We start from the raw sequence: 12,223 nt of genomic DNA, 5'->3' as shown, positions 1-12,223 counted from the left end.
CTAAAGCACACACTTTTTCGGCTTGCGAGCTACTTTTAAAATGATTAGGTCGAAATGATCTACCTACATTAAAAATGCTATATATATACTGAGTATACTTTATACATACAATATATGTTCTCGTACTTTGCATAACTGAATAACCCTTATGGCACAATAACAATTCAATACATTTATGGTCACTACAGTATTTGGATTTAATAATCTTCATGTGGGAAAAGGCTGACTCGCATAAATAAGTAGAGCTGAATAATGCAGTCAAGGAGGCAGCACATTTCCTCATGTTTGGGTACTTTTCCTCTGTGAGTTCCAAAACTGTCCATGATCCCCAGACTTCAGCTGAATGTCATCCTATATTGTCAAAATCTCATCCTCCACTGTAGAGGAGTTTTAGGTGAAACAGTGTTGCAATTTCTGATGCGAGTGAATCACCCTCAACATTTTCCCTAAATGGATAGCACTTAAATGTAGCGATTGGCTCAAGGAAAGCAAGGTCTTGAAACCATCTTTAAAGTCTGACAGGCAATTTTTAATCTGCTCAGGGTAGCGTATGTTGTCAAGTTGCGCACACGCCTTCCACTGCTTCTCCAGTTCTGACGCGAGGTTTTGGATGTTCCCCAAATCATGGCGCTGAAAAATGACGTCTGTCTGATTAACTGCGATTTTAGTTCCCTCTCCTTTCTCTTTTTCAGATCACTTTTCAGAAGAAAGTCAGTTTTGTAGTTTTTATGAACAGTTCGAAAGTGCCTTTCCACATTTTCCTTCTTTGGAATAGCAATGATAGATTGACAGATCAGACAAACGCACTTCGATTGTGATATTGTGAGAAAAAAAAGCCCTCTTCCAATTCCACATCCAGCCCATACCCTCCCCAAACAATTTTTTTTAAATCCCTTCTCTAGTCGATATAAATTGGAAGGCTAACTAGATCACATCCAGAGTTTTGCAGTAGCGTGTGTGTTTGACCGTACTTGCGGGATGACCAGTGTATTAGAAGAGAAGAGATCTCAGACTGGCCGTCCTGTATGTCAATCAAGTGTCAAATGCCATAGGGAGGATATATGATAGACTAACGTTTTGAATGCAACGCGATCTACCTGCACTACCTTTGCAATCTACCGGTCGATCGTGATCGACGCATTGGGCACTCCTGGACTAAAGAGTATTTGCCAATACTTCAAAAACGTCAATAATGGCTTGCACCAAGAAGAAATTTTGAACCAGGGGACATTGTTTTAATCGTAGATAAAGCTACACCTCGCAATTCCTTGGTAATGGGTGATGCCAGATGCCACAGGTGCAGTCAGAAGAGTTTGTGTGCAGACCAAAACCAGCACACTGGACAGACCCGTGAATAAACTGTGCCTGCTTCAAGAAACAGCCAATGTTTGAAATATGAAATTTTTAAAATGTTTGTTTGCAGTATTATTGCTAGTGATCTGAAAACAATAGTTAATATAAAAGTAATTGGCTCATATTGAAGTAAAGTACAGTAATTGTCTCTGCTCCTGCATAGCCACTTAGGGGCTGGAAATGTAAGAGCCAATCTTAGAAAGTTAAAGTTTTGAGTTAAACTCATATTAAATTACCCACCCACCCCACCCATTTTCTAACCCGCTGAATCCAAATACAGGGTCACGGGGCTCTGCTGGAGCCAATCCCAGCCAACACAGGGCACAAGGCAGGAACCAATCCTGGGCAGGGTGCCAACCCACCGCAGAAACTCATATTAATGTTTCCTTAATTTGAATTTAATATTCATTTCATCCATATAGTCATAGAAAATGGTATGGTCTTTTCCCCCTATAAGTTAGTAAGAGATAGAACCTTCTTACTGTAACTGAGAAACATTGTGATAATAAGCTCAGTTGTAGTGTTTAGAACAGGACCCAGTAAGCAGGGACTTGAAAGAGCCATTTCAAGTTAGAACTGTGATAAGCAGACAGTTTTTTGACCGTCTTGAAATTGTTCAGAAATGGTAAGTAAATAGTAACGATTTGAGATGTAACAACATTAAGCTTAGAACTGAACTTTTCTTAACATTAATTTTTCCTTTTTTGCCATTTTAATTTTCTTTTTGGTGTGAACTGTTTTATTTTGAAATTTAACTAAACCTTTAAAAACGAAGATATTTTGTCTGTGGAATAATTTCTGAGCGTCAGGCTTTTGTTGAATCCCATTTTTTGAGTTGAAGCTGCTTAACTTTGGTAATTTTGGGAAAACTCAGCTACAAAGAGAAAGGACGTGATGACTCCATTCTGGTTTGTTTCTTGAATTATTTATGGATTTTTAACTTACAGACAGACACCAGCCTTATAGTTTATTTATTTATGTATGTATTTATTGAACAGGAGCACCGCTCTGTGGACACTTTATTGCTTTTGATCGTTTTAATCAAAGCACTGAAGCTTTGCTGACTGTGTTGGTTTTCGTTTGCTCAGCTCATCTTCAGTGTCATTCTTAACAGTTCCGAGTTGAAGCCGCCAGGGACCGTGGAGCCAACCTGGGCCATCACAGTAATACGACATAAATCGAGATACGTTTTAATGATTTCTTCTGCACAAGTCGACGTCTACCTGAAAACAATATTAACGTCTCCAAGTGTTTTCATTTCACACTCAACTATGACTGCTGAGTCGCTCCAGGCCACCTGCCCAGCTACAAAAAGCTTTGAAGAACTTTAATATAATATATAACAACGTTTGCTGCTTGCTTTCTTTTAATTTATAAACTTAATTACTTTACATATTTGAAGGATTCTGCTGTCAGTAACTCTAACTACGTCTCATTCAGTTTTCTTCCAGATGCTGAAGAGCAAACCTGTAATCAGGATGAAGAGGCAAATCTGGAAGACCTTCAGAGTCCACAAAACAGCAACTGAAAGACACAAAGAGCTTAGTCGATCAAAGGGAAAACATCAGCTTGTTTAATTCAACATTCATTTCATTATTTAACAGTATATGTTATGTTTATTATGCTCACGGCTTACTTTACTGAAATCATTTTGTTTCAAAGTAGGAAAAAAAAGTTACATTGTAGATAAAACATCCTTTAGTTGAGCGATTTGTAACGTGCCCTTAAGTTAATTAGACTCTCAATGACTTTTTAGGAAATGCCAGTCCGTGCAACACCATAGCGGTGGCTGGGTAAATGGCACAATCCGGGCGTTTTATTGAGATGTTCCATGCATATTTAAATGGATTCAGGTTGAAGGAACTGCCAGGCCACTAAGTGGATGTGACAAATTGAAGTATCACTGATAATGGAATCAGTGTGTGGCTGTGCCATTTTGTGTTGGCAAATCACATCTTCATTGGCATCTATGAGGTGGGTGACAGCAGGCTTGGTTGCCTTGTTGAGTGGCCGATCCCACCCTTCGGTGTGGAAAAGGGAGAGGGTCCTAACTGGCTCAAAAATCTCAGGGAGATGCACACTTGACCCCCTTACTTAAATGTAATATATTGCAATAGCAGGTGGGAAGTACTTTCAGAACAAATGGACGCCCAAAAAAGTAAGGATCATAGATCCCTGTGGCTCCCCACAAGCCTGCTCCATGGGACTACAGTTCCCAGCATGCTTTGAAGGTGTCCCAGGGATGCTGCCACCTATTATATGGAGTAATAAGCCCTAACAGGTTGTCTCCCCTTTGTCCTTCCATCACACTGGCATCCCAGCTGGGTATTATTCCTGGGTACAACCCTGCTGGGATGCCAGCGTACCCAGTAATGGTCTATGAAGAGATTCTAGAAGTAAAAGTGGGCCACTGGTCAAAAAAATGTCGAAAGACTGATGGGACAGTAACATTTCAGCTAGTAATGTCCAAAGGGTCACAATTTTAAGTATTTGCCTTCTTTTCTTACGCCATTATACAAATACAGTCGAGCAACCCCAGCTAGCTTACTTTACTGTCGACGCAATGCCAGTCCTTGGGCCTGCCGTCCGACAGGACCTTTCTCTTTGCTCTGTCAATTGAGTCGATCTGTCCGTGAACAGTTTAACACAGAATTTCATTTAATTATGAGCGTCAGAGATTCAATTTTAGACATTAAACAGAATCACTGAAATTCAGTCAAGGATTGGAAAACAAAGCAGTGATTATGTTTTTCAAATTGTAACAAAACGCAAACTCACTGGCAGTTGAAATTCATTTAATGAAATGACTTATTAACACTGAGGAACGGATTCTCTGATAAGCTTTCCTTTGACTTGCTCCCTAACTCAACACTCCAAGTGTCTTCTGAAGCACTCAAACCGATTACCTGATGATGATGATAAAGAGCCGCCATCGCTCACATCACTTGAACTCCTCTTAGACACCTTGACGCTGTCTGCCACATTGCGGTTTCCCATGTGTGTCACGACACAGTTGAGCTGCTTTACTTCATTGGTGACGTTGACATCTATTAAAGTAAAGGCTGTAAATGTCCCATCCAGATTTTTGATACTGTTGAACAGGATGGAGTTCAGCGTCTGTCCCTCTAGGAGCCACATCACCTTAATGTCATCAGGGTAAAACCCACTGATTTTACAGTGGAAACTGGGACTGTTGTGTGAGTCCTCCGCGCTCGTCTTCTTAATTGTCACTTCGGGTATCGCTGAAAAAGAAGTTCAATAACCACGAGTTACGTTTGTCTTGAGCTGTTGGTAGGAAGCCATACTGATGATTTGATGGTTTCACAAAATATGGCCATCATATAAGAAGACAATTAAATCAGCAGTCATTTAATGTACTGTAAAAGCTATTAAAAGTTGTTAAAATAATGCACTGATTTATTAAAGTTTCTCTTCTTTCAAGGCGGCAGGATTTTGAATAATAGAAACTCAGTAGAGGGAACTCCACACAAGGAGTGATACATTTTTCAGAAAAACAAATGAATAAATAAAAATAATGTAACAGGGTCATTCTACACACGGCCAGTGATTGTCTCTTCCTTAAAGTCTAAGATGTTTGCTGCTCGTACTCTTGAAGATCTACAACACTTCTGTACTCTGAGCCAATATGGAGCTTTACAGCAGCATTTCTCCACCTTTATGTTTTTATGACCCGAGTTTTCATAACAGTATTAATCGCGCCCCCCTAATGTTTTTTTGAAAGGAGCCCACTAATACCAATTTGTTCTTTTTAATTAATGATATATCATAAATACATATTTTATTATACCTACTTAACTTTAATCGACATTTTTCTAACTCTATATTTATTTTTCTAGTATCAGAATGTAGTTTAAGTTAATTTGTTTTGGTTTCAATAGATGGATTGTTCATATTTTTGATTCTTGTTTTCTTTTTTTCACATCTTCGTGCCCCCCTTTTTATTACTTTGTGAACCCCTAGGAGGGCCCGCCTCACAGATTGAAAACCACTGCTTGACATTAACAAGATGCCACACCTTTACTGAGTCATTATCTTTTATAGAGAAGTCATTTTAGGCCAACGTGATCAAGATGTTTCCTGTCTTTAGGTTTATTACCGATGATAGAACTCTGGATGACTAAGCACATTATGGATGAATACCTGCTTCACTTTGAGGGTCCCTAAATCTCCAACACATAACATTCCTTTAAGAAGTAAATCCCTCAAACACGACATTCTTACCCAAGATGAAGGTGCTGAAGTTGAGAGCATCTGATGGGACCGAACCTCCTCTGTATCCCGGGATCTGGCAGTAGATTCTGGATTTCACGTCATTCTTATACAGAGTCACTTTGAGTTCACTTCTGGTCCCATTACTCCAGCTCATATTTTGCCCTCCAGACACAGTCGTCTCACCTTTCAGCCATGAGATGCTGGTGTCCTGGTCACCAAGTGACTCATAAGTGAAGCTGGCAGTCTGTCCAGTCTCAACTCTCGTCTGTGGCCCCTTTATGGAAGGTGGTCCTGTGAAATGAATGAGTGTCATCAGTATCTATCTATCTATCTATCTATCTATCTATCTATCTATCTATCTATCTATCTATCTATCTATCTATTATATTGTGCCTTTCATCCATCCATCCTTCCATTTATTATGTAGTCCATTTCATATCTATCTATCTATTTATTATATAGTGCCTTTCATCCATCCATCCTTCCATTTATTATGTAGTCCATTTCCTATCTATCTATCTATCTATCTATCTATCTATCTATCTATCTATCTATCTATCTATCTGTATATAGTGCCTTTCACACCAATGCATGTTCAGTTATTTTATTAAGGTTATTGAGCAGTTTTGTGTTACAGAAACAATGACCATCAAACAACCTCCCCCACCTTCCACCCCTAATTTCCCAGGGGCAGCTTTAATATCTGGGAGAAAAAATAAATATAATTAAGATTGCTTTGTTGCAAGATCGCATACCAAAAGCACTAACAATTACACAACAATTAAATATTAAAAAACAGAAACATCAAATCCTAGTTCAGCTTTTGTGCACAATCAGCACTGTAAGAGTGGCAGCCATTACCTGGAGAGGCAAAGCCATTAATTAGACAGGAGATGTGTTTTGATTATACTTTTCAAGTACAAAGAACAGAACTGAAAAAAGTAAAACCTTCTAAATTGTATCTGATAAGTTTATTTATTTAATTGCTTTAAACTGCATTTTGTCATAGAATGTATATTTTTGAATGATAAAATAACTCTCGTAATCTTCAGTTTAAACGACTGTGCAGTGCCCTCCCTAATGTGCAGGATAAATAAATAATTTTTTTCTTGATTTCCCCTTCTGCTGCAGACTTTGTGATTAAGGCGCACATTGCAGACTTTCTTTGAAGGAGATTTACGTACATTTCGGTCACACAACACTTTTTTTTTCTACCCGGTCCCCCCATTTCAGGGCACCATAGCGTTTGAGACACTTGGCGTTGTAGGTGTTTGTAACTCCTCAGGTGGTTTTCATGGCTTCATAAGATACCTCAGCCTGCTTTTATTCTTATGGGTTTCATTAAAAAAATTAAATTGCGCTCGTTAAGTGTGATTAATCAGCAGCCCTAATTATCATAAATAAACTTTATAATACACTTAATTTTTGTAGCACTTTTCCTGTTCTCACTGCACTTTTAGATATGGACCTGAACATTGGGGGTCGTATTAAACTTCCCTTTCTCAAGTTCTGTGCCTGTTCAGTCGTCACATTAAAGGACCCCTGCAACCAAATTATATTAAAATACATAAAGAATATAGTTAAAGAGACGGGATAATAAAAAGTCAATATTTCCCACAAATCAGCTTTAGAACATCTGCACAAAAACCTGACAATTCTTATGTTCCCAGGAATTTCAAAAAGTACATTACAGATGCTGGATAAAGATTTTTACTGAAGATGTTGATATTTCTTTCAAATGTGGTTGAGTTTTGTAGACAAACAACAAACACACCAACTCTTTCTGTTCGAGTCCAGCCTTACCTCTGACTCCCAGTGTCACCGCGCCACTCACAGGTGTTAACCCCTCATATCCCGCCTGGCATGTCAGCCAGGTGCCCCTCATATCCTCCTTGATGGTGAATGAAAGCACAGAGGTGAGAGTGAAGGTGCCGTCCTCGTTTTCTTCTGCATGCTGAAACTGGGAGCTTTCAAACGTCTTGTTCCAGGTCACCTTTATATCTCTGGGGTAGACGCCGCTGAGTTTGCATGTCATGTTTACTGAGTCGCTCAGCACCAGCTTAGGGTTCTCAATGACTGGCACTCCAAGTAAAACTGCAACCAAATATAAAATAAGAGAATGTGTGTGGATACGGGCACTCAGATAAATGGCTGTTGTCATTTCAGGAAGCCTGCTTTAAATGCCATCAAATTTATTTTTAGCGTATGTTGTGTTTTTAAAGGGATTACATGATATAGCATTTTGTATCGATCTACTATTTGTTAAGGAAATGTTCTGGATGCCCATTGCAAAGTTTTAATTTTTGTTTCAGTTTACTTATAAAATAAAATAAAACACATTCTTGACAAGATCATCAGAAAACAGAGGTTCTGCAGGGCTTATCTCGGACAGGGAGGCTTTCCCATTTGCTCAACTCTAATGTGTCACTAAACACTCCTTTTCTCTCGCTTTCTCTCTGCCATGATCTTGTCTTCTTCCTCTCACCAGAGATCCATCTCCCCAAACCCTCTCGAAAATTTCAGGCTCAATTAACACTCAGCTATGAGGCGAGGCGAACTACTGAGATTGTTGAGGTTTCGATCAAGGATCAGTATGCCTTGTTACTGGTTTAACTATGAAAGGAGATGCTTGACATCTGTTTTAAGTGTCCTAGACAGGCACTATTATTTTATAGGCAGCTGTTTTTATTTTTAATGGGGCCTGCTTGTTTTTTACTTGCCTTGTTCTCTATGAACCAAGGGCGCTGTGTATTTTGAAGGAACTCTAAAAATGGCGGCTCTACTGGGCCTTTTGACTCACCAAAGTCTAAACAAGTTTCTGCAAACCTTCAAAGCCCTTAAACTTAAAGAAAAGAAAGTAATATTGCACACTGGTGCATAAACATTTTAAACATATAAACATTTTTAAAGTGCATTTAATTTTATATATTAAGGCTTATAAATTTTCTAGACGATCAAGTTTAAAGCAAGCTACATTGTGCTAGCTAGTTTAAGCTATACAGGATTTTAAGAGTTGATTATCAAAATTGCCATTTGCATTCAACTGCCCTGTGCTGGCAAGTCAGACAATATGGGGCTAACGACGCAGCTGCCTGTGAGTGCAGGCTGTCACATTGACATGTATACATATGTTCTAGATAGCATTGAAGTTCCTATTTCAATGCTTCCTCATCAATCAATATCGTAATTACTCAAGGTAAAGCAAAACATATTATATCAGCTGGCTTTGAACAATATACGAATTTAAGAGTTAATTAATAAAGGCTTTAACCCTGTGCTTGCCTGCTCAAGACCACCTGCCTGTTTTCAGCTCCAGCAGCTCAGCCCTTATCAGTGAAGCTGTGTGCTCCGCTTCCCAGCACAGCTGCCTATGATTTCAGTCTTAAGGGATGCTGGTGCAACAAGCAAGTATTCATTGAACAGATCAGTTTCGCATATGTGGCTCATCCTGGTTCCAAATTATTGATGAGGACTGATCAATTAAAAGGTCTCCAATTTTTATTAGATCAAGATGAGGAATGTGAGAATCTAAGGCATGTAAAGCATGATCAGCTGGGGCCTCATGTATAAACGGTGCGTACGCACAGAAATGTTGCGTAAGAACTTTTCCACGTTCAAAACGCGATGTATAAAACCTACACTTGGCGTAAAGCCACGCACTTTTCCACGGTACCTCATGCCTTGTCATACGCAAGTTCTCCGCTCGGTTTTGCAAACTGGCGGCACCCAGCGTCAAAGCAATGGTACTGTTCTTGTGTGATTACTCATTATTTTCATGACGCGGCTTTATAAATACACAGAAACTAACCGCATATTGTTTATTAGTGTAATGCATCTGATTGTAATTAACTCGTAACAATATAATGGTCCAGGGAATAGCCGTAGTATTCCAAACACTATAACTGCTTTAGCGTTGTTACTCTCACTGCACCTTCTTCTTCTTCTTCTTCTTTCAGCTGCTCCCATTAGGGTTGCCACAACGGATCATCTTTATCCATATTACTCTCACTGCACAACTCGGAGTATTTCTATAAATGTATCTGAGTGGGGAATCACAGCAGCAGTTGATCGGAAAGTGAATTATCGGTATACGGCATTAAGCACACGCTACCTCAGCCACGGCAAAACGCACTCAATCAATTGCTCCTTGTAGAACTGTTTGTACTTATAAGTATAATTACCTCACTGTAAACTTGCACTACAGTTATAATATTGCACAACTTGAGCCACTTTATAAAGCGCGTATTCACATATGATGACGATATCATTTTTAAGATGAAATGCAGCAAAATATGTTTACAGTATTATATTAAACAGGTAAAACTTTAACTTCATTTAAATAATCCATATTCTTCACTGGGAATAGCGTGAAGGATAGAATAATTAAACATGTACTACGAAGATAGTTCAATGTTCATTAAATGTTTTGAAGAATCGGCGCTCTAAGCTTACAGATGGCTTAACATCTATTACAGAGCTGATTGTGTGGCGATCGGAGAAAAAGCATGGACTGCAGGGGCGGCCACGCCAATATATATTGAATATAAAACAGAAAGAGAAAATAACGACACAGCTAAAAACACAGCAGCAAATTTCGATAAAAGTTAAACGCTTGTGTCATGAGCACGAGGCGGCTATGCAGTGTCCGCAACGGACATGGCCATCCACCGTGCATAAGATACCATATTGACATTGGCGGGCGAAGGGGCCACCGATTCTTTCTCTGCCTAGAGCCGACCCTGAGTACTGCTGCAATAAATAATTTCATCGAAGGTCGCACACAATCACTACACCATGAAACCCATGTTTAATAACGTGCTGTAACTCCTATCATCATGAAAATGATATCACGTATACATCTCAGTATTTTAGTTATTCAGAGAGCTTTAATATCACAAATGTAATGGATTCTGTGTCTAGTCGGAGGAAGACAGCCGGTTTAAGAAGCAAGTAGTGATTCACACACATAGAGCACATAGAAGATCACATACAAAACAAAGCATTTAACGTGCTACTTTAATTACGATGTGATTTGAGAAACTGGTTAATTAAACGATTTTAAGATGACGTTTATGATGTTCTACTTTAATGACAAAATAAACTACGTGATTAAAGTGGAAATTTCGAGGTTGAAGTTGACATTTCGTGCTTTTTTCTCACTGTGTGCCTATTTTTTTTGTCTGTACTCTAATAAGCTTTTATATGACACTCAGAAGGTGGGCTACGACTCTGCTTTTCACGGCGACTTTGATATCTGAGCTTTCAAGTTTCTCCAACACGCTATGTCACTCAATCAACTTCCTTTTGTTGATTATACCACGGTTTAATTAAACAAATAGTATGTTTTTCCTTTGCCTCCACTTGGTATTCGCTGAAATTCTTAAATTTTCCCCCGTGCTTTTCCCATTGTCTTTTCTCAGAAGGCTGAGCTTAAGGGCGATTTATATTGATTTGCATATTCAAAGAGGCATTGTGGGAGGAGTTGGGGCAGGACATAAAGCGCGTGCACGAGCGTTAGTTTTCACGCTGACCGGGATTTATGTAGCGGAAGAACATGGAAGTTGGAGTACGCACAGATTCCTGCATCTGGATTTTCCTGTGAGTAAGCACGTTTCGGCTTTTGTGCTTACGCCATGTTATAGTGCGAATTCTACGCAAGGCGTTATGCATGAGGCCCCTGCTGAGGGGCTCTCCTCTCAGCTGCCTGAATCCACAAGCGAGCCTACTCTTTTCACTCTTGCTCTTCCTCCTACTCCTTTTCCTTCTCCTTCTTCTTCTCCTTCTCCTCCCCTCCGCACTCGCACTTCTCCTATTCATAATGGTGACGTGACATACAGTAGGTGTGGCGATTAGCAACTCCCGGCATCAATTATGGACATGGGTGATCACTCACCTGTGAGCTTCAGTGGGGAAACCCCTAAGCCCATATTGTACCCAGGAACCGCTCCGGCCACATTACCACGGAATTATTTATTTAAAAACTGGCCATTCATTTTGAACCACAGACCTGCTATACCACAACCCAGCCTTGGCCCGACCCACACACACTCACAGGGAGTGACACGGAACAAACCAATGAATAACTAACAAATTAAATGGAAAATCCAATACCAAATGCAAAAATCAGACAAACCTCCCCTTTCCACTACAGCGATACAAATATAACACGACAATAAACACTCACAACAACGTCCTTATACTGTCCAATGCCGCAAAAGTGGATGAAATGGTTTGGTGTGAAGATGAAAATCCCAGGAACAGCTTCCATAATAAATGAATGACACAGTCCTACCGATAGTCCCGAGGGGTGAGATTTGCAGGAGCGTTGCTTTTGAAGACCACGCCGACTAATCCCCCACTGTACACACGACAGGCAGGCACGAGACAGTCTGTTCATCCTAAAGGGAAACCATCCACAGGGCACAATTGACTTTTCAGTAGACACGTCGGACAGGTTACACATAAAAACACTGATCTCTCGTTGCTGCACCAAGGCCCCCTTTTCTTCTTTCCCGCTGGCCATTTTTCGTCCCCACCAGCCCTGCGCCTGGTTTCAGTCACCCAATGAAGGTAATCCCCTTTGGGGCTGCTGGGAAATGGAGTTGTTCCCGCGGTAGCACTGCTACAAGTTCATGGT

The 12,223-nt window shown here is 39.9% G+C and overlaps 1 protein-coding gene across 1 annotated transcript; it reads right to left on the bottom strand.

Annotated features, from left to right (window-relative positions):
- Positions 1-4,218: 4,218 nt before the first annotated feature.
- On the bottom strand, positions 4,219-11,972 carry LOC120538302. The gene is made up of 4 exons (XM_039767764.1): positions 11,771-11,972; positions 7,390-7,680; positions 5,596-5,877; positions 4,219-4,595 (listed from the first exon to the last, which is right to left on the bottom strand). Exons 2-4 carry the CDS (start codon positions 7,619-7,621, stop codon positions 4,219-4,221), a joined length of 891 nt encoding a protein of 296 aa, XP_039623698.1. The 5' UTR covers positions 7,622-7,680; positions 11,771-11,972.
- Between the last annotated feature and the right edge of the window lie 251 nt (positions 11,973-12,223).

The sequence above is a fragment of the Polypterus senegalus genome, chromosome 10 (assembly GCF_016835505.1).
Source record: "Polypterus senegalus isolate Bchr_013 chromosome 10, ASM1683550v1, whole genome shotgun sequence".
NCBI lineage: Eukaryota > Metazoa > Chordata > Cladistia > Polypteriformes > Polypteridae > Polypterus > Polypterus senegalus.
The sequence above is the reverse complement of the archived record's forward strand: the minus strand, read 5'-3'. Positions and strand labels throughout refer to the sequence as shown.